This window comes from Canis aureus, chromosome 6, assembly GCF_053574225.1.
Source record: "Canis aureus isolate CA01 chromosome 6, VMU_Caureus_v.1.0, whole genome shotgun sequence".
NCBI lineage: Eukaryota > Metazoa > Chordata > Mammalia > Carnivora > Canidae > Canis > Canis aureus.
The window spans coordinates 53944669-53963150 of NC_135616.1; the positions used below are offsets into that span (position 1 = coordinate 53944669).

The 18482-nt window shown below is 46.4% G+C and overlaps 1 protein-coding gene across 4 annotated transcripts; it reads left to right on the plus strand.

Moving 5' to 3' along the window:
- The first annotated feature begins 234 nt into the window (after positions 1-234).
- On the plus strand, positions 235-15958 carry METTL13 (methyltransferase 13, eEF1A N-terminus and K55). 4 transcript variants are annotated; one of them, XM_077901671.1, is made up of 8 exons: positions 235-625; positions 2195-2954; positions 4240-4439; positions 6032-6227; positions 7077-7244; positions 8527-8742; positions 10905-11036; positions 12442-12580. In XM_077901671.1, the coding sequence occupies exons 1-8, from the start codon at positions 473-475 to the stop codon at positions 12486-12488; spliced, it is 1872 nt and encodes a 623-aa protein (XP_077757797.1). In that variant the 5' UTR covers positions 235-472; the 3' UTR covers positions 12489-12580. The 4 variants fall into 4 exon arrangements, with proteins under 4 accessions (XP_077757797.1, XP_077757794.1, XP_077757795.1 ...); XM_077901668.1 differs by having other exon boundaries at positions 237-625; positions 12551-15958; XM_077901669.1 differs by having other exon boundaries at positions 237-625; positions 2390-2954; positions 12551-15958.
- The last annotated feature ends 2524 nt before the right edge of the window (positions 15959-18482 follow it).

Below are 18482 nucleotides of genomic sequence, written 5' to 3' on the forward strand. Positions count from 1 at the left end.
GCGGCCCCGGAAGCGCCGCCCCTTCCGCCCGGACCTGGGCCCGAGGCCCCGCCCCCTCGCCGCGCGCAGGGAACGCTCGGCGCCCGCGTGGACCCCGCAGGCGCGTGGCGAGCGCGTCCCGGCCAATGAGGTGCCAGAGCCACCGCGCGGGGCGGGTCTGCGAGGCCGGCCAATCGCGCGGCCGCGCCCCCGGATGTGGTTGCGGGTCCCGCGTCCCCGCCCTGAGGTGGCGTGAGGGGGCGCGCACGTGGGGCCGCGGCCTGGAGCCGGGAGCAGCGGGGGCCGGGGCTGGGCTCGGCGTCTCGCGTGTGGGCGGGCGCGGAAGCCTCGTCCCTCTGGGTTTGCAGCGGGGGAGAAGTGAGCGTGGGTGTTCGTGGCGGAGCGAGTCCCGCCGCAGCGTCGCCGCCGGCGCGTGTGGGAGCCCGTCCGATGGTCCCTCCGCGGGCGAGTGGGACGGTCGGACGCCGGCAGCATGAACCTCCTGCCCAAAAGCGCCAAGGACTTCGGCTCCGTTGACTACTGGGAGAAGTTCTTCCAGCAGCGAGGGAAGAAGGCTTTCGAGTGGTATGGAAGCTACCTGGAGCTGTGCGGGGTGCTGCACAAGTACATCAAGCCCCGGGAGAAGGTGAGCGCGGCCTGGCGGCCTGGGTGTGCTCGGCCCCGGGCACCGAGCAGGGCGTCCGCGCTGGGCGCGCGGTGGGGCCCGGGCTCTCCGCACCACTCGGCCCAAAGGAAGGTAAACGCGCCTGCTTCAGGGCTTTCAGAGAACAGACCTCCTGCCGCCAGCCCCTCCTCGAATCACTGATCCCCCTGGAAGAGGGATCCTTTGGGAGTCCGGGCGGGGATGGCCCCCTGGAGCCGTGGTGGGTGATTCTGTCCCTGTCCACCCCTGTAGGGCAGATAGTGCCGGTGGCTGACGGACACGGGAGCCCGTTCACGGAACTGGTGTGGCTGGCACCCTAATTCAGGCACCGTGCTTAGCTCATCAGCAACAAGAGCCCTAAGGCACGTTCCATAAATGACAGCTGGGGAGTACAGTGCCAGCGATTGATGGAGACGGAACTGTATGTAGTGCAGGTGGGGAAGAGGCAGGGAGTAAATGTAATGTTCTTGGAGGACGCTCTACCTGCCAAGCCTCGTGCTGGGTGCTATGTGTGTTCAACATTTCAAATCTCATAATAAATTCTGTAAGGTTCATTCATTGCATGGACTTGGAAACTGAGGCTCTGAGAGCCAGTTTCTTGCCCAGGATCCTACATGTAGTAAGCGGCCACGTGGGCTTTTAAATTCAATCCTATCTAGTCTAAGATTTATGCACTTTTCTAGAGATTAGTGACATTGGGGGAGAATATTTAAGGATCAATGTGCAGTTGCCCCACAGAGGGAGGTAGCAACTTGTGTTTTAAGTTTGGCTTTAGAAAACAGGAGAGTGTGGACACCGGGGGGCTCAGTCAGTTAGTGTCTGACTTCTGAGCTCAGCTCAGGTCTTGGTCTCTGGGCTGTGAGTTCAAGCTCTGCTTTGGGCTCCTGTACTGGTGGTGGAGCCAACTGAAACACACAAAGTAACAGAATATGGTCAGGTGGACCTGAAGCCACGAGTGGAATAGAGTTATGTCACAGCAAGGTTTTCAAGAGTCAAACAGGAGGTTTGAGTTCAAACTACTGTTTTTAGATTCTGTGACTTCTCTCACTTCTTGAGTGTTCAATGCTTGCTTCAGGGAAAGCTTGGACTAGGTTGTTTTTGCAATATGGAAAGTCCCTTTTTACATACCTTGCATCATTGTGGCTGAATGTGGATTTTTTTTTTTAATTTTATTTATTCATGAGAGACACAGAGAGAGAGAGAGAGAGAGAGAGAGGCAGAGACACAGGCAGAGGGAGAAGCAGGCTCCATGCAGGGAGCCTGAGGTGGGACTCAATCCTGGGTCTCCAGGATCACGCCCTGGGCTGAAGGCGGCGCTAAACCCCTGAGCTACCGGGGTTGCCCCATGAATGTGGATTTCAAAGTGATATTCTCAAAGCCGTAGTTTTTCAAGATGGAGCCTAGAATCACCTCTGTAATGGTGCTCTCTCCTGACAGTAGCATCTGCACCTTCTAAGAATTTGACAGCCATGCCGAGACTTGATTCTGGGAAGTATCTGCCAGTTATTCCTTTACCTTGATCACCTTCATCTTACTGGCTTTTTCCCTCAGGTACTGGTGATTGGGTGCGGTAACTCAGAGCTCAGTGAACAGCTGTATGATGTGGGCTATCAGGATATAGTGAACATCGACATCAGTGAGGTGGTCATCAAGCAAATGAAGGAGCGGAATGCCAGCCGACGGCCCCAGATGAGCTTCTTGAAGATGGACATGACACAGATGGAGTTTCCTGATGCTTCCTTCCAGGTGGTGTTGGATAAGGGCACCCTGGACGCTGTCCTGATGGACGAGGAGGAGAAGACCCTGCAGCAAGTGGACAGGATGCTGGCTGAGGTTGGCCGTGTCCTGCAGGTGGGCGGTCGCTACCTCTGCATCTCCCTGGCTCAGGCTCACATCCTGAAGAAAGCAGTGGGTCACTTCTCTCGGGAGGGGTGGATGGTGAGGGTACACCAGGTGGCCAACAGCCAGGACCAGGTGCTGGAAGCAGAGCCTCGGTTCTCCCTACCTGTTTTTGCCTTCATCATGACCAAGTTCAGGCCAGTCCCTGGCTCTGCCCTTCAAATCTTTGAGCTCTGTGCTCAGGAGCAGGGCAAGCCTGTGCGGCTGGAGAGTGCCGAGCGGCTGGCTGAGGCGGTGCGGGAGCGGCAGCAGTATGCCTGGCTGTGCAGCCAGCTGTACCGCAAGGCCGGGCTGGGGAGTGTATCTCTGGACTTGTGCGATGGGGACACGGGGGAGCCACGCTACACCCTCCACGTGGTGGACAGCCCCACTGTGAAACCATCGCGGGACAATCATTTTGCCATTTTCATCAGTGAGTTGGGATTGCTCCCTCTCTTCCCTGGAGGGGCTGGCTCATAAGGGCTGGGACTTTGGTGGCTGGGTATGCTTTGGCCGATTTTATCTTGCAGGGGGTGGCACTTCAAGAGTTTAGACTAGTCCAGGCCTGAGGAAGAGGGAGTAGCAGCTGTCCAGCTACCTACTTAAGATTTGAGGCATATTTCTTCACATCTTCATTGCAAAAGCTTGGCAAAGTGTGAGAATGGGTTTGGTAGGGAGGAGAGAAAGGCAAGACAGATCAATTTAGGTAAGTCTCACAGTGTTGAGAGTTACTTTGTAACATGGAGTAACAAGCAGCAGAGTCAGCTCTGTAGCCTGTGAGCGTCATGACTTGGGGGGGGGGGAATTTGCTGTGCTTCTCTGCTGAATTTAGGGAGACAGTACAGAGTAGTAGCTTAAAAAGTGACTATTTGGGTTCCAGTTCTAGCTCAGTCTGTTCTTGGTGGTGTGACCTCAGACATTCCTTTTCTTTGTGCCTGAGTTTCCTCATCTATAAAGTGATCTAGTTGACTGTGTCATATAGGTGTGAAAAGTGTAAGGTCTCTTAGGGTGCTGCTCCCACATGGTAAGTGCTTAATAAACAATAGTGGTGTTTAATGATAAGGATGAGGAAGTGCTTTCAAAAGTAGCAAATTCTAGACAATGGCAAGGTGTTGAAATCATCATGCTGGTGATTTGCTGACAGGTGAGCTATTTTCCCAAGTATTCCATAATCCTACCTGTCTATCTTTGGGAACAAATGGTATAACCAATATAAGCATGGAATTTGGGGCTGGACTGCCTGGGTTTGAGTCCCAGCCTCACCATTTACTAATTGTGGAAATTTACTAATGGTGTGGGAAATTAATTGGCAAATAACTTGGGCAAATAATTCAGCTTCTGTGTCTCAATGTCCTCATTTATAAATGGGAGTATTAATACCACCTGTACCTTAGACTACTGTGAGAATTCAATTAGTTTCTGTTTGTAAACTTCTTGGAATACTGCTTGGCATGCAATAAGCGTTAGCATTATTGCTATTTTTCTTGCAGTAGGTGCCTGCCTCTCTCCTCTTACACACAGGGTCATGGGTCCTACCATGTGTCTGATGGCTGCTTTGCTCTGGGCCTTGTGTACTAGGGAAGTGATAATCCTCAGTGGGTCACATTTGGAAGGGATGCTGGGCCTACGCCAAGGCTGACTCGTGGCCATGTAGGTCATATTGATTGGGGCTTGAACACTCTTCCCTGGACTCCCTGTCACCAGCTGCTTCTTTCCAGTCCCCCAGGGTCGGGAGACCGAGTGGCTCTTTGGCATGGAGGAGGGTCGGAAGCAGCTGGCGGCCACTGCAGGCTTCAGGAGGCTGATCACAGTGGCCCTCCACCGAGGTCAGCAGTATGAAGGCATGGACAGCATCCAGGCCGAGCTGTCAGCCAGAGTCATGGAGTTGGCTCCTGCTGGGATGCCCAGCCAGCAGCAGGTAACAAAGCTTTGGCAGAGCTTTCACAGATCTCTAGAGAAGTCATATTAGGCAGGAAGGCAGAAGGTGTCTTGGAGCTGGGACTAGTGTCTCATCCCTTAGGCTGTTCCTGAGGGCATATCAACACCTCAGAACTGAGTGGTCAGTACTTAGTTCTTTTGTTTCAGGTAGTGAGAGGAAGGTGAGTAGTTGCTCTTTGGAGACCCATAGTAGCATCTGTGTTTGTGTGGCCTTTGAGACTCCACAAATGCTCTCCCCCTTGCAGGCTCCAGCTCTTTATACTGTGCATTGCTCAGAATGTTTCTCCTTACCCTTTTTTGTGCAGGCCTTCCTTGACCATTTTGTTTTCTAGAACCATCATTATCTGAGTGTAGAATGGAAAAGAGGCAAAAACAGCTCAGGTTAGTTTTCAGGATACTAGTATTGCTGGTCAGGTATTTTCCTGTGGAGGAAAACACTACTTTGGCAAGTAGTGTTTATGGTATTCATCAGCCTATACTGTCTTGTTCCATCCTGCTCATTGATTGGCGAATGTACTGCAGGTACTTTATCCATGATGGATAGGAAGGCCAGGGTCCCTAGAAGCTTGTTGCTGAAGTAACGGATTTGAAAAGATGAACCTAGACTCCCAGGTTATAGCCTGCTGTTCTGCCCACTAGGCTGTCTTGTGTTTGCAGATGAACGTGCTTGATTCTTCCTGGCAGACTCTGGGGTTGGTGTCCACCAGAGAGATGCAGATCCTGTGGGGAGGTCATTTGTCACCTTCTGTCCAATGCCTACATCTCTGTAAAGTCCGAGGCCCCTGGTGATTATGAAATTTTCTTGGAGGTCTTTAAAAGATTAGAAAGGAGAAATGATTAGAAAGAGAGAGTAAAGATTAGAAAGAGAAATGGAAAAGTCTGGGGGGGGGGATGTATTTTTCTCCTAGTTTTTTTTCCTGTTTAGAAAAAATAAGGGAAAAGGTGAGAATAATTGGGGGAAGGGAGAGATTTTCCAAACTTGGAATTTTTGCTTTCCCTCTGGATTTTGTTGTCTTTATCCCTGTTCAGGCTCCTTCTCTCATAGTTATAGTCTTCTCCTGAGTGTTCCTTCCAGCTTTTATGGAAAGTCCTTTGAGGATTCCTAAAGAGAAACTCATGTGTTTTTTTTTTAAGATTTTACTTATTTATTCATGAGAGAGAGAGAGAGAGAGAGGCAGAGAGACACAGGCAGAGGGAGAAGCAGGCCCTATGCAGGGAGCGTGATGCAGGACTCGATCCCGGGACTCCAGGATCACGCCCTGGGCCAAAGGCAGACACTAAACTGCTGAGCCACCCAGGAATCCCCACTCATGTTTTTTTCTTAGGGAGAACCCATTGCATTTCACTGAGGGTTTTGGAAATCTTTGTGCTCAATTGGTTTTCAGAAGAGTGAATTAAATCTTTTGGGATGTGTTGAAAGGCTCAGGAAAGTTCAAGGCAAACCTTGGAAGTTCTTGCTGTCTAGAACCTTGATATGGGGATTCCTCATATACCCACAAAGGGAAAGGGTTATAATTCCTCATGTTTCTTAATTGAGGTGGTGTTTGACCACATCTCTTTTTATATCTTCAGGTGCCCTTTCTGTCTGTGGGTGGGGACATTGGGGTCCGGACCGTTCAGCACCAAAACTGCAGTCCCTTGAGTGGCAGCTACGTGGTCGAGGATGTGCAGGGGGATGACAAGCACTATTTCCGGCGGCTGATCTTCCTTAGCAACAGGAATGTGGTGCAGTCAGAAGCAAGGTTGCTGAAGGATGCGTCTCACAGAGGTGAGGTATCATCAACACACTAGTAGGATCCAAGTGGACATGGCTGGACTCTCCATCTGGGTGGTAGAAAGACCTGGCAGCTTGGCTAAGATGTAGGACAGAACTGGGTACCTGTGGTCAGAGGCACAGGGCTCTGCAAGTTGTCCTGTTACCATCTGGGCTCTTAAAGTGTAAGTGGCAATAAGCAAAATAGAGGTGTATGTTATTCTTGAGCAGAGCCTGGGTCTGAAATGATGAGGGGCTGGGGAGGTGGTTCACCAAATAGTTGTGATTATCACTTTAATGCCTTCAGTTTAGAGGCTGTGTTGCATGTTGCTTCATATGCATCTGTATTATATTCATTAGTAAACTTCTGTGAGATGAGCCAGAAACATTTAGAGCCTCTCCATAGTGCCACCTACTAGTATGTTTCAGAGAGGCTTTAGAGTTGGTGAGTACCTTAGAGGTCACCTAGTCCAGTGCTACTCAGTAGAACTTTCTACATTGGAGGGAATGTTTAATAATCACTTAACTGCCCAATATGGTCACCATTAACCATGTGTGGCTCCTGATCATGTGAAATGTGGCTGGTTGCAAGTAAGGAATTGAATCTTTTTAAAAAATTGTATTAATGTTTACATTTCCATAGCCTCAAGTGGCTGGAGGTTACAGTATTGGGCAGTGTAGATCTAGGCCATGTCCTCTGAGATTTTTTTTTTTTTTTTTTTTTTAAGTAGGCTCCATGCCCAGTGGTATGGGTTTTGAGTTGAATCAAGCTCACTACAGCAGAGTGCTGCTGATGTGGCTCCCCTTCCGCAGACTACAGTGCTAAGTAAGCATAGGACCTCATCATCTCTAACTCTTCTTTAGCCCAGAAGAAACGGAAAAAGGACAGGAAAAAGCAACGGCCTGCTAACACTCCCGAGGACCTCTCAGCTGCCCCAGGGCAGTCCATTGACAAGAGTTACCTGTGCTGTGAACACCACAAAGCAATGATTGCCGGCCTTGCCCTGCTGAGAAACCCGGAGCTGCTCTTAGGTGAGGGAAGTGTCCCTGCCCTCCACAGGAGGGGCCTGTAAGATTGCCGATGGATGCTGTGTCAGCTGGCTTGTGCTTCGAGCACAGCGATTAGAGACCAACAAATGCTCATACAGCAAAGCTTGCTTCTTCCCAGCCATCTCCCAAGTTAATTTAATAAACATTCAGTAACTTTTCCCTCAGCTCTAATTGTGATCTTGGAATGGCTGCGTGTGTGGATGTCTAAATTTTTTGTTTATTCATTTATTTAAAATATTAAGGTATAAAATATATTCAACGAGACACAACGTACACAGATTTTAAGTTGTTCAGTTTGATGAGTGTCTGCTTATGAGTCTACCCATGAAACCAGATTAACCTTTAAAATCATGACTCCAAAAATGCCTTTGCATTTTAGAAGAATTTCTGGCTTTTCAGTCATGTGTTATAATTTGAGCACCAGATGCAATTCTTACTTGAATTTCTACTTAAATAAAAAAACCTATATTGTAGGCAGTACAGTCATAGCCTTGTTACTAATAACAGGTTTGGCTCCAACTACAGTGGTAAAAAATACTCCTTTTTCTATCTAAGCTTGTAGCTGTTCACCTGAAGTCCTGAGTGTGTCTTACTGAAACACCCTGTATTTTTGGCCTGTATAGGTGCTGATGTATGTCCCTAAAGTCTCAGTTCTTAGGTTTAATCCTCAGATATTAATCCTCTATTTAGTGTCTCCTTGGAGTGATTCTTGTTTCTTGACTTCTATCCTCCTGTGGTAGCTGAGGTTTCTCTTTACTTACAGCTAGGATTTGGGCCTTTGTTTTCCTGTGATTTCTGGAACTCACTCACATGGATTGCTGTCGCTAGGCTATGTGTCTGAGAGGGCAGTTGTGGCCTTTGAATTGAAAGCTGAGCAGAGGGCATTGCATCTCCTGCTTTGTGATCTTGAGAGAGATGTTGGCTATCATCCCTCCCAGTTAGATTAAGGGGAATCTAATAATGCTTATGTTAGAGATGGTGATACGATGTCAGCTCAGTGCTTGGGGATCATTAAAGGTCTGTAATAGTAACATACTGGTTCAGCTTCTGGATCTAGTAAAGAAAGGATTGTGTAACCAGGGGTGAGTTTTCAGATGTCAGATTGGCTTCTACATTTCTGGGATGAGACAGAGAGGCTAGGCCTCTAAACTGTGTGTCCCCTGGGCAGAGCCAGTAATCCAACTTCCTCCTTTCCCCTCCCCAAGGATGGTATAAAACTGTCAGCAAGCAGATTGTCAAATGATACTGTATTCTTTTATTGCAGAGACCCCCCTGGCAATGTTGGTGGTAGGCCTGGGTGGGGGCAGCCTCCCCCTGTTTGTCCACGATCATTTCCCAAAGTCCTGCATTGATGCTGTGGAGATCGACCCCTCCATGTTGGACGTGGCCACTCAGTGGTTTGGCTTCTCCCAGAGCGAGCGGATGAAGGTCCATATTGCAGATGGCCTGGACTATATTACCAGCCTGGCGGGAAGAGAAGGTACTGCTATTGGAGACTTTGGAGGGGTGCTGAGGGGAGATTAATGCAAGGTTGTCAGGCCTGCAAGGGCCTCTAGAATTCATCTCTAAGACAGCAGCATTAGCATTGTTCCAGTCTTTGACTGTAGATTTGTTTATTCCTTGGTTGATGTATTGATTCAGTGAATACAGGGTGCCGACCATGTGCTCAGCACTGTGCTAGGGGTTGGGCTACAGCAACAAGTGAAACAGTCCGTTTCTGCTTGTGGTGCTAACAGATCAGTGGGTCTTTCTCCTGATTCTTTTCTTAACTCTGTGTTCTTGTCACTTCCTCATCCTCCCAAGAAACCTAAGGTCTGTAGTGGGTGAGGAAAAGAGGAAGAAAAGTTGGGGTGTGTGTTGGGAGTGTTTTTTTTCAGTCTTTCAGCTGGAGGTGAAGCCAGAGATAGAGCAAAACAGCATTCATGTAGATCAGTGGTTGTAAAGCTGAGGAGCATCAGACAGTGTCTGCAGACATGTTTTTGATGCGTGTAACCGCAGGGTGAGGGTACTTCTGACAGTGAGTAGAGACCAAAGATCCTGCTAAACACCCTACAGTGCACAGGACAGCCACCCATGACAAAGAATTATCTGGCCCCAAATGTCAGTAGTGCTGAGGTTCAGGAACCCTGAGGTAGATGCTACTCCGTGGGGATGCTGATGGCCGTGCTGCTGCTGGAATTGAGACTCCATTTTGCTCTAATAATTCGTATCCCTGATTTATGACAAAAGACATATTAATGTTCTGCAACAGCTCCTGTGATCCTTTTGCCACTTGATATGGAGGCTGGGGATGGTGCTTCCCAGAGCCTGAGCCCCTCAGTGAGAAGTCAGTCAGGTTGGTTCAGTCTTAAGTGGACCTGGCGAGCTCAGGCCACCCACCCCTCCTGGTCTGCCCATTCCATCGCTGATACTCTGGTTCTCACTGGATTAGGGCATCTCCCAGGAAAGGTGTGGCAAAGCAGGATGCCTGGGGTGAGTACCTTGGTGCTGGGGTGGACAGTTGGTGCAGAGATTTTAATTGCAAACTGAATTTAAGGATATCAGAGATTACCTCTGAGGTTGGGGCCAGTGTGGGGGCCCAGACCCAACACAACTAGTACATGTGAAACATTGAAAACTGCCCTAGGCTCATGGTAGGCTGTCAGTGCGTGACATGTTGCTGTATTGACAGCCATTTGATGGGTTTTGAATAATCTGGCAGTCACCTCTAACAACCACCTTCCAGATCATTGGAGGGCTCCTACTAATGTGGGCAGTGGTTGTTCTTGAACTTTGATAAGCTGACATGTTCTGCTCTCTTAAGAAACCCAAACAAGATCTGTGCTATGCCCTGTTATGGGCATGCAGTAGTCCTAAGTCAGTATTTATGAATTCTTGAATAATTGGTATCATAGTCTCAAAGTTTGCTAAAAGTCAGTAGTATTGTAGGCTTACCCCTTGTAAAAACTGTTTTCATTATAGCAAGGACCTCATCCAATGCATCATCAGTTCTTTCTCATTTAGCAAAATCTTTCTTGAGCCAGCTATTGTTTGAGGACTAGAAAAGATACACTAACTAATTTGAGGACATTTTCTCCCACAGCATTTGTAGAGTCCGCCCTTAAAGGCTTAGGCAGCTGCTTTGCTGCCTAGCAGTAGTTCTCAACTTTGCCTGATTTGGTGATTACTTGGGAGTTGAAGGAAAATACCAGAGGCTTCCTATCTCCTCTCTGACCTGTTCCTCCCACGCCAGGGTTTTTCACTCAGGTGGTCAGGAATGGAGCCCAGATTCTCAAAGTATTTTGAATATTCCCAGGTGACTAATGTTCTGCCTGGATTGAAAATTACTGGTATAGATGGACTCTTAGCCAAGTAGTAATCTTGCTAGCATGGACCCCATGAATGTGTGTGCCTTTGAAAGGTTCTTTAAATACGGAGGAAAAGATCAGATAAAGGCCCTGTCTTTAATGTAAGGGGCTCACAGCAGAACCCTGATTGACCACGACTTCCGTGGACAGCGCACTTAGTGCTGTTACAGGCAAACGACAGTCTCCATGTCATCCTTCTGACTTAGCCACCTGTGGCCACCACAGGTCACAGGGAATATAGGGAGTAGGAATGTAAATGGTGGTAGACAAAGACTTGTTTGCTTCTCTTTCCCAGCACGGCCCCGCTACAATGTCATCATGTTTGATGTAGACAGTAAGGATCCAACACTGGGCATGAGTTGTCCACCACCAGCTTTTGTGGACCAGCCTTTCCTGCAGAAGGTCAAAAGCATCTTGACTCCGGAAGGTAGGAAGTATAAAAGGTTAGGGAAGGATGAGGGGTGGGCCCTTTCAAAATTGTTTTGTTTTAAATGAAAAATGTGCACGTCATAAGTGTAGCTTAGTGAACTTTCCTGAGTTGAACACACCCATTTACCAGCGTCAAACACAGAACATTTGCGGCACCCCAGAAAGCCTACCTCTTAGGTCCTTCCAGTAACTCATCCTCCTCTCAAGGATAACCCCTATTCTAACTTAAGTCAGTATAGCTTGGTTTGTTTTTGTTTTTAACGATTTTATTTATTTATTCATGAGAGACAGAGAGAGGCAGAGACATAGGCAGAGGAACAAGCAGTCTCCCTGTAGTGAGCCTGATGTAGGACTCGATCTCATGACCCCAGGCTCATGACCTGAGCCGAAGACCAATGCTCAAGCACTGAACCACCCAGGTGCCCCAGTACAGCTTAGTTTTGCCCATTTTTTTTCTTCGTATAAATGGAATCTTATGGAACATACTGTTTGCCTTCTTTCACCAAAGATGATCTTTATGAGATTTATCCATAGCGTTGTGTTTACCTTTTTCCTTTATATTGGTGTGTAGTATCATTGTGTGTCTATACAACATTCATTTTTCCATTCTGCTGTTGTTGTAAGATATTTCCTACTTGGGGCTTTTATAAGCAGTACTGATATCAACATTCTAATAGATGCCTTTTGGTGAGATATATTTGCAGGTGTGTTATATATTTGTAGGTAGGGTTATATATAAAACATTTTTGTAGGTAGGGTTGTAATTTGGATCATAGTTTACTGGTAAGCTGGGGTTTTCTAGATGTTGCCACACAGTTTGACAAGGTGTAGCAATTCACATTTCTCCCAGTTTGGTCATGCTAGCTACTGCTTGATTTCTTTCCATGTGGGCTGCACTAGGCTGTGCTGTGTCATCTTTGTAGCATCCTGTTTTCAGATAAGGAAACCAAGTAAGGAGTCTTTGCCGGGGTGACACAAGGTAACAAGCTGCACTCCAACCCCAGTGCTTGTGACTTGGAAGCGAGAGTTCTTAGTCCATATTGACAGCCTCCCAGATGTTTTGATTTGTGTCAGGTACTTGAGTGAACAGAGTTATTTGGAACCTTCATTGTCACAGGTCATGGTAACCTTGGTCCTCTTACTGGCTGATAAATATTCCATAATGTACGTCAGGAAGCTAACATCCCTGTGGAATTAGTACATTTTTTTCTTGGGGTATGTATTCTTTCTTTCTCAAAGCAATTGTTTGGGAAACTGAGGCACGGAGAATGGGAATTTGTTAGCAGCACAGAAGAGCAAAAATTAGCTTCAGGTTTTCTCGTAGTTCACGTATTCCCCATGCTCTTCTCTGTCTTCATATGCGGTGTGTTCTCTGCAGACTCACCGCAGTTTTGTTTTCCTAGGCCACCAACCTCCCTGTGGCAGGAATTGGTATATTCCTCAAAGCTGAATCTTGCCTCCAGCATGTCTCCTGATCTGAAGAACATGACTCTTTTCCTTCCCACCATATAGGTGTTTTTATCCTCAACCTCGTGTGCCGGGACTTGGGGCTGAAGGACTCAGTGCTGACCGGGCTCAAAGCAGTCTTCCCTCTCCTGTATGTCCGGCGAATTGAGGGTGAAGTAAACGAGATCCTGTTCTGTCAGCTGCACCCAGAGCAGAAACTTGCCACATCAGAGCTCTTGGAGATGGCCCAGGCCTTGGAGCAGACCCTGAGGAAGCCTGCGAGGGGTTGGGATGACACTTACATACTGTCAGATATGCTCAAGACCGTGAAGATTGTGTGACTGCTTGGCTGGGAAGTCTGTTCCGCTTCCTGCCCACACTGACCTTGGGCTCCTAGCCTTCCAGAGATTGAAGAATTATAATGCACAGTATTTTTTAAGCCTCATATTTTTCTTGGTTTCATACTCAGTTGCATGCGACCTCCAGCTTAGTGAGGTTGCCTGAAGATCCGGGGAAATAAAAAATGTCCTTCCCATCCTGTCCTCTTTAGTACCACTTGGATTGATCCCCTCTGCTTCCTGTGCTGTGTCCTTGAGTAGGATTCCCTGCTGGAGCCCCCAACAGATGCTGATGCCTTAATGACTATACACCAAGCTCCTTAGGATGGAAGACAATCAAATTTGATTGCTGGTTTGCTTTCACTTTATCTTTCTACTGGTTCTGTGGGAATGATCTCAAGTGAGATAGCATAGTATTCTGTGCCAGAAGACTATAAAGAGAGTAGGATTTCCATAGATGTGAGACAGATTTGTGAGAACATCTAATCTACTCTGTCTCCCCCCAGATGGAACTGCTGCTGACATGATCCCAAGTTTTAAGAATCTATTAACCCACTTTAACAACTTTCCTCAACTACCCCAACCTTGTAGCCTAAGCTCTTTGTTCTGTTCTTGTGGAAGGGATGGATGTAAGTGGCCCCATTACTGCATGTCAGAGACAGTCGACTAAAATCTCCAGTATCAGTTCACTCTCCTTCATTGAGTGACAGCTATACGTGGGACCCAGTGTAAAGACTGCGGTGGAAGTAAAGATGGTTAAGAATGGCTAGAAAACATGGATTAGTAATAAAAACGAACATGTTCCAGTAACTTACTAAGTGACTCACATACACTATCTCATTTAATGAAATAAACGAAAGTTAAATTAAAACCACATCTAACCCCAAGTCTCACTTGAGCCTCTCACAGCAGTCCTATCTGTTTATTGAAACTAAAACCAGCAGTTCAGAGATTGGCTTGAATTTCATCTCCTCTAATTATGCCAAGGCTGACTTAATGAGCATCACCATGGAAAATAAACGTCGTCACCATCTACCACCCCAAGTTACTTCACAGGTTCTTTCAAATGGACTCTAACCTCCTGAGGTATAGCATATTTCAAAGTTAGAGTGTCATCTTTACAAAATTGTATTAGCTCATTGAGGAGAAAGGATGTAAGGACAGAGGGTTTTTGGATTTTATCCATTGCAAATACTTGGTATTTCTTAGGGGATGATCTTTCCCTGGAGCCATCATGTAAAGGGAAGACTATGTCTTGCAATGCCCCTGTACCTCAAAGGGCTCTAGTTTGGGAATCCTCTATTTTCTAATCTGTAAGTTCACTCGGTGTTAGGTGATAAAGGAATGGGGTCTGAGTCAGAGGATCTACTCTGCCATTCTGTTCTCACTCTCAAGCTGTGCTGACTTTGGAATAGCACATTTGGGTGGCACAGCAAGCTCAGGATTTACCAGAATGAAGATGAGGTCTCCACAATATCTTGGGAAAGTCATCCAGGGAATTAAGCAGACTTCTTGGAAAGCCTTTGGAAGTGGGAAGAGGCTGTCATGGGTGATGATAGTTGTCTTCAAAATTTTGGAAGTCTGTGGGTATGAAAGAAGAGTGATGTTGAGTATGTGTTCCTCCAGAGACTGAAGAAGGATCAGTGGGCAAAAATTATAGTTGGGCAGCTTTCAGCTTCATTTCCTACAGAGAGATTTGTACCAATGGAGACCACTTTGGTCATGTACACGTGGTGACTCAAGGCTGTTTACTCAGACACTGGTCTTAAGCCCCCTTGGTGTGCTCCTGAAATTGTGAGGAGAGGGTATTCATTATTTGTGTGTATTGCTAAATGATCACTGCAGTAAGCCTAGTTAACATCTAAGAGCTGTTCACTTTTGCATTGATGACACGCAAATTGGTCTTAATGAGAATTTTGCCTAACTTGAGGCATTGGAAATCTGCAGGAGGGGGAGGCCTGTGAACTCAAATACCTTCCAGACTAGACCAGTAACGTAAATATATGAAGTGAGCAGGCTAGGATGAAGCCTGCAGCAAACCAGAGAATAAGTGCTCTATCAAAAGGCAGCCACTGTTCTCCCAACTGAGAGCTGTCCTGCAGGAATGCTCTCCCAGCAAAGCTAGATCTTTTAAGAAAAGCCAGACAACCTGAATGTATTTGTGTGACTATTAAATAATGGCCAGTCAGAAAATATCTTCAAGCCATATTCAACCTATGGGCAGGTAATTTGCATCTTCCACCATGGGGGAAAGCCTACAGAGCATGTGAGAATCTGGCATACACCCAGGCTCTGAGTGAACGTAAAACAAGGAGCAAGCTGATAGCTACCAGTCCCAAAAGTCTTAAAGTCCCATCCTGTTAAGTGACCTCCATTTTCTGCAGTGGCTACTCTTGAGATGGTCCCAGCATCCTTGGCATAATGTACAGTTTCACTTCCCAGGACTCTCAGAGGCTGAGTGATAATAAATCACCTGATAACCCCTTCCTCCTGCAAGACAAGTTCTGCGACAATGTAAAATTGATTAGGCTGGCTGTTGCCCCTTCTCTACCATCCCTCGACACACTGGTTTTTCAGTGTGTGCCTCCAGTCTTCCATCAGGGCTCAGCTTGCTAATAGCCATTTCTTGAGTCCATTCCTATGTGGTAAACCAGTAGTCTCAGCTTCCTATTGGGGTCATCTGATAATGGTAATAATGGTCCCCAAATATGTCCATGTCCTAATCTTGGTAATATGTGAATATGTTACATTACAGCTGCATAGGGGAACTAATGTAGCAAATGGATCTGATATTGTAAGTCACCTGACTTTAAGATAGGAGATTTTTCTTGATTATCTGGGTGGGCCCAACACGATCACAAAGGTCTTGAACTGTGGGAAGGGGGCAGAAAAGTCAATGTCCGAGTGATGCAGTATGAGGAAGATTTGACTGATGGTTTCTGGCTTTGAAGAAGGAGAGAGCTCGTTAGCCTCTAGAAGCTAGAGCCTCTAGAAGAGGTCAGAGGACGGATTCTCCCCAAGAACCTCCAATAAGGAATGCAGGTCTGCCAACATCTTGATTTTAGCCCTGTGCGACCTCTTTCGGACTTTTGCACTATAGAGATATAAGATAATAAATGTGTTTTGTTTTAAGCCATTAAGTCTGTGGTAAATCATTACAGCAGTAATAGAAAACTAACATACCTGGGAAACTTGTGTGTGTGATAAGAACTTTTAAGATCTACTCTTAGTAATTTTCAAATATACGATATCGTAGTATTAATGATGGTCGCCATGTTGTACATTACGTTCCCATGACTTATTTTATAACTGAAATTTTGTACCCTTTGACCCCCTTCACTCATTGCATCTACCTCCCCACCCCTGGCTCTGGCAAACGCCCAATCTGTTCCCTGTATTTATGACCTTGGTTTTGTTGTTTAAGATTCCACGTGTATGGTATTTGTCTTTCTTTGACTTATTTCACTTAGCATAATAGGCTCAAGATCTGTGTTGTCTCAAATGGCAAGATTTCTTTTTTTATGGCAGAATAATATTCTGTTGCATACACACACACACACACACACACACACTTTTTTTTTTTTTTTTTTTATCCATTCATCCAATGGTAGACACTTTGGTTACCTGTTTTCACATCTTGGATATTATAAATAATGCTGCAGTAAACATAGGGGCACATACATCTTTTCAAGTTAGTATTTTAATTTTCTCCAGAGAAATACCCAGAAGTGGAATTGCTGGATCACAAGTAGTTATATTTTTTATTTTTTGAGGAGCCACCATATTGTCTTCCATAGCAGCTGCACCATTTTACATTCTCACCAACAGTGTACTACCTGGGAAACTAAAAAATACTTCCGTTTGGGCTCCACCCCCAGAGATTCTGATTTAATTGGGCTGAGATGCAGCCTATGCATCAGACTTGCCATAAAGCTTTCTAGGTGATAACGTGCAGCCAAAGTTGAGGACCACTGAGGTAAAATTTATGTGAGCAGCTATGTTAATAACATATGCTATAGCTATGCTATGCTATTCCCATTACTGCCTTAGCTCTGAAATACAAGCAGCAACAGTCATTTGATGGAATATTCTCTCTTCCCACTTTGTCTAGGAAAAACACTGCCTTTACTGGACTCATGACACTCTTACACCAGATGTGTAGATTTTTCCCCCCCACACCAAGCAATGCTCCAACTTATTAACACCAACTAGGTGTCATACATTCAGTTAAAATTGGACACTTCTGCCTGAGGTTAGTGCAGACCTAGAGCCACTCCCCCCCCCCCACCCCCTGTCTTACTCAACCCCACTTCAATATGCCAGTTTCAAAATCCCAAGTCCAGGTTGTTTGTGCTTCTGACCAACTGGCTATAAGGCAGAGGTTTCCATGGCCCCTCCTCAGGTTTGATAATTTGCTAAAGCAGCTCACGAAACTCAGGAAAACAGTTAACTTGCCAGTTTATTATAAAAGGTTACAATTCAAGAAGAAACAGGTGGACGAGATGCACAAGGGAATGTGGGAAGGGGTGTGGAGCCTCCATGCACTCTGGGCATGCCACCCTCCTTGCGTCTCCACGTGTCTCTACTGAAAGCTCTCAGAACCTGTACTCTTGGGAGTTTTATGGAAGCTTCATCATGTAGGTATGATTGATTGTTAATTCAATTTCCAGCCTCCTCTCCCTTCCTCAGAGAATGAGAGGGGGGTTGAAAATTCTAAGCTTCTAAGCATGGCATAGTCTTTCTGATCCAGGAACCTACCAAGAGTCACCTCATTAAAACAAAAGATGCTCCTATCAACCAGGAAATTACAGGAATTTTAGGAGCTCTATGTCAGGAACTGGGGTCAGAAACCAATTTGTATTTTGTATTATTTCACACTTCAGTACACCCGTGCACACCTCAATCTCTTAGCCCTTTGAGTGGATGACAAGGAGATCAGCTTGCTCTATAGGGTGCTTTTCTCAATGGAGCTCAGCAGCCCATTCGCCAGTATGACTGGACCCTGAGTGTACTTCCTGAGGACTTCATTAAACCATAGGTAATCCAGTTTCTCTCTTGTAGTTTGTCTTGTCATTTGTTTCTACAAATTTGTCAATAAGTAACGGTTGATAAGAGGTAGAATCCTTTTAAGATTTTATTTATTTGAGAGAGCATGAGCAGGGGGAGGGGCAAAGGGAGAGGGTTAGGCAGCCTCTCCACTGAGCAGGGAGCCTGCGGGGCTCAATTCCAGGACCCCAGGATCATGACCTGAGCCGAAGTCAGACGCTTAACCAACCCAGCCACCCAGTCATCCCAAGAGTCTCTCAAACTCTTAGGCTGAGTTTTTCTTATATTCAATAGTTTATTTTTTATTTTTATGTTTATTTTTATTTTTTGTTTATTTGTTTATTTTTGGAGATGCTGTTCTATGCCCAACTCCATGCTTGTGCCAAGGATAGAAAGGAAAGAGATACAGCTCCTGACATCACAGAGCTCACTGTCTAGCTTGGGAATAAGTTGCAGCACCTGGATGAGTTCTGGGACCACATGTGCATAAAGTGTGAGGAATGAACAGAAGATGATCGGGTGTTTGCTGAGAGTCTTACATGTTTGTTAGACAGGTAAGAGTCTGGTCTCAATAAAACCACACCTTTAAAGTGATTGAAAGTGGAACCCAGGGC

What these genes read in the sequence shown, in the direction of transcription:
- METTL13 (XM_077901668.1), top strand. Translation starts at nt 473, where the DNA reads ATGAACCTCCTGCCCAAAAGCGCCAAGGACTTCGGCTCCGTTGACTAC. An exon ending in GAAGGATGCGTCTCACAGAG is followed by an intron (nt 6,228 to 7,076) that starts GTGAGGTATCAT and finishes ACTCTTCTTTAG; the next exon opens with CCCAGAAGAAACGGAAAAAG. An exon ending in AAACCCGGAGCTGCTCTTAG is followed by an intron (nt 7,245 to 8,526) that starts GTGAGGGAAGTG and finishes CTTTTATTGCAG; the next exon opens with AGACCCCCCTGGCAATGTTG.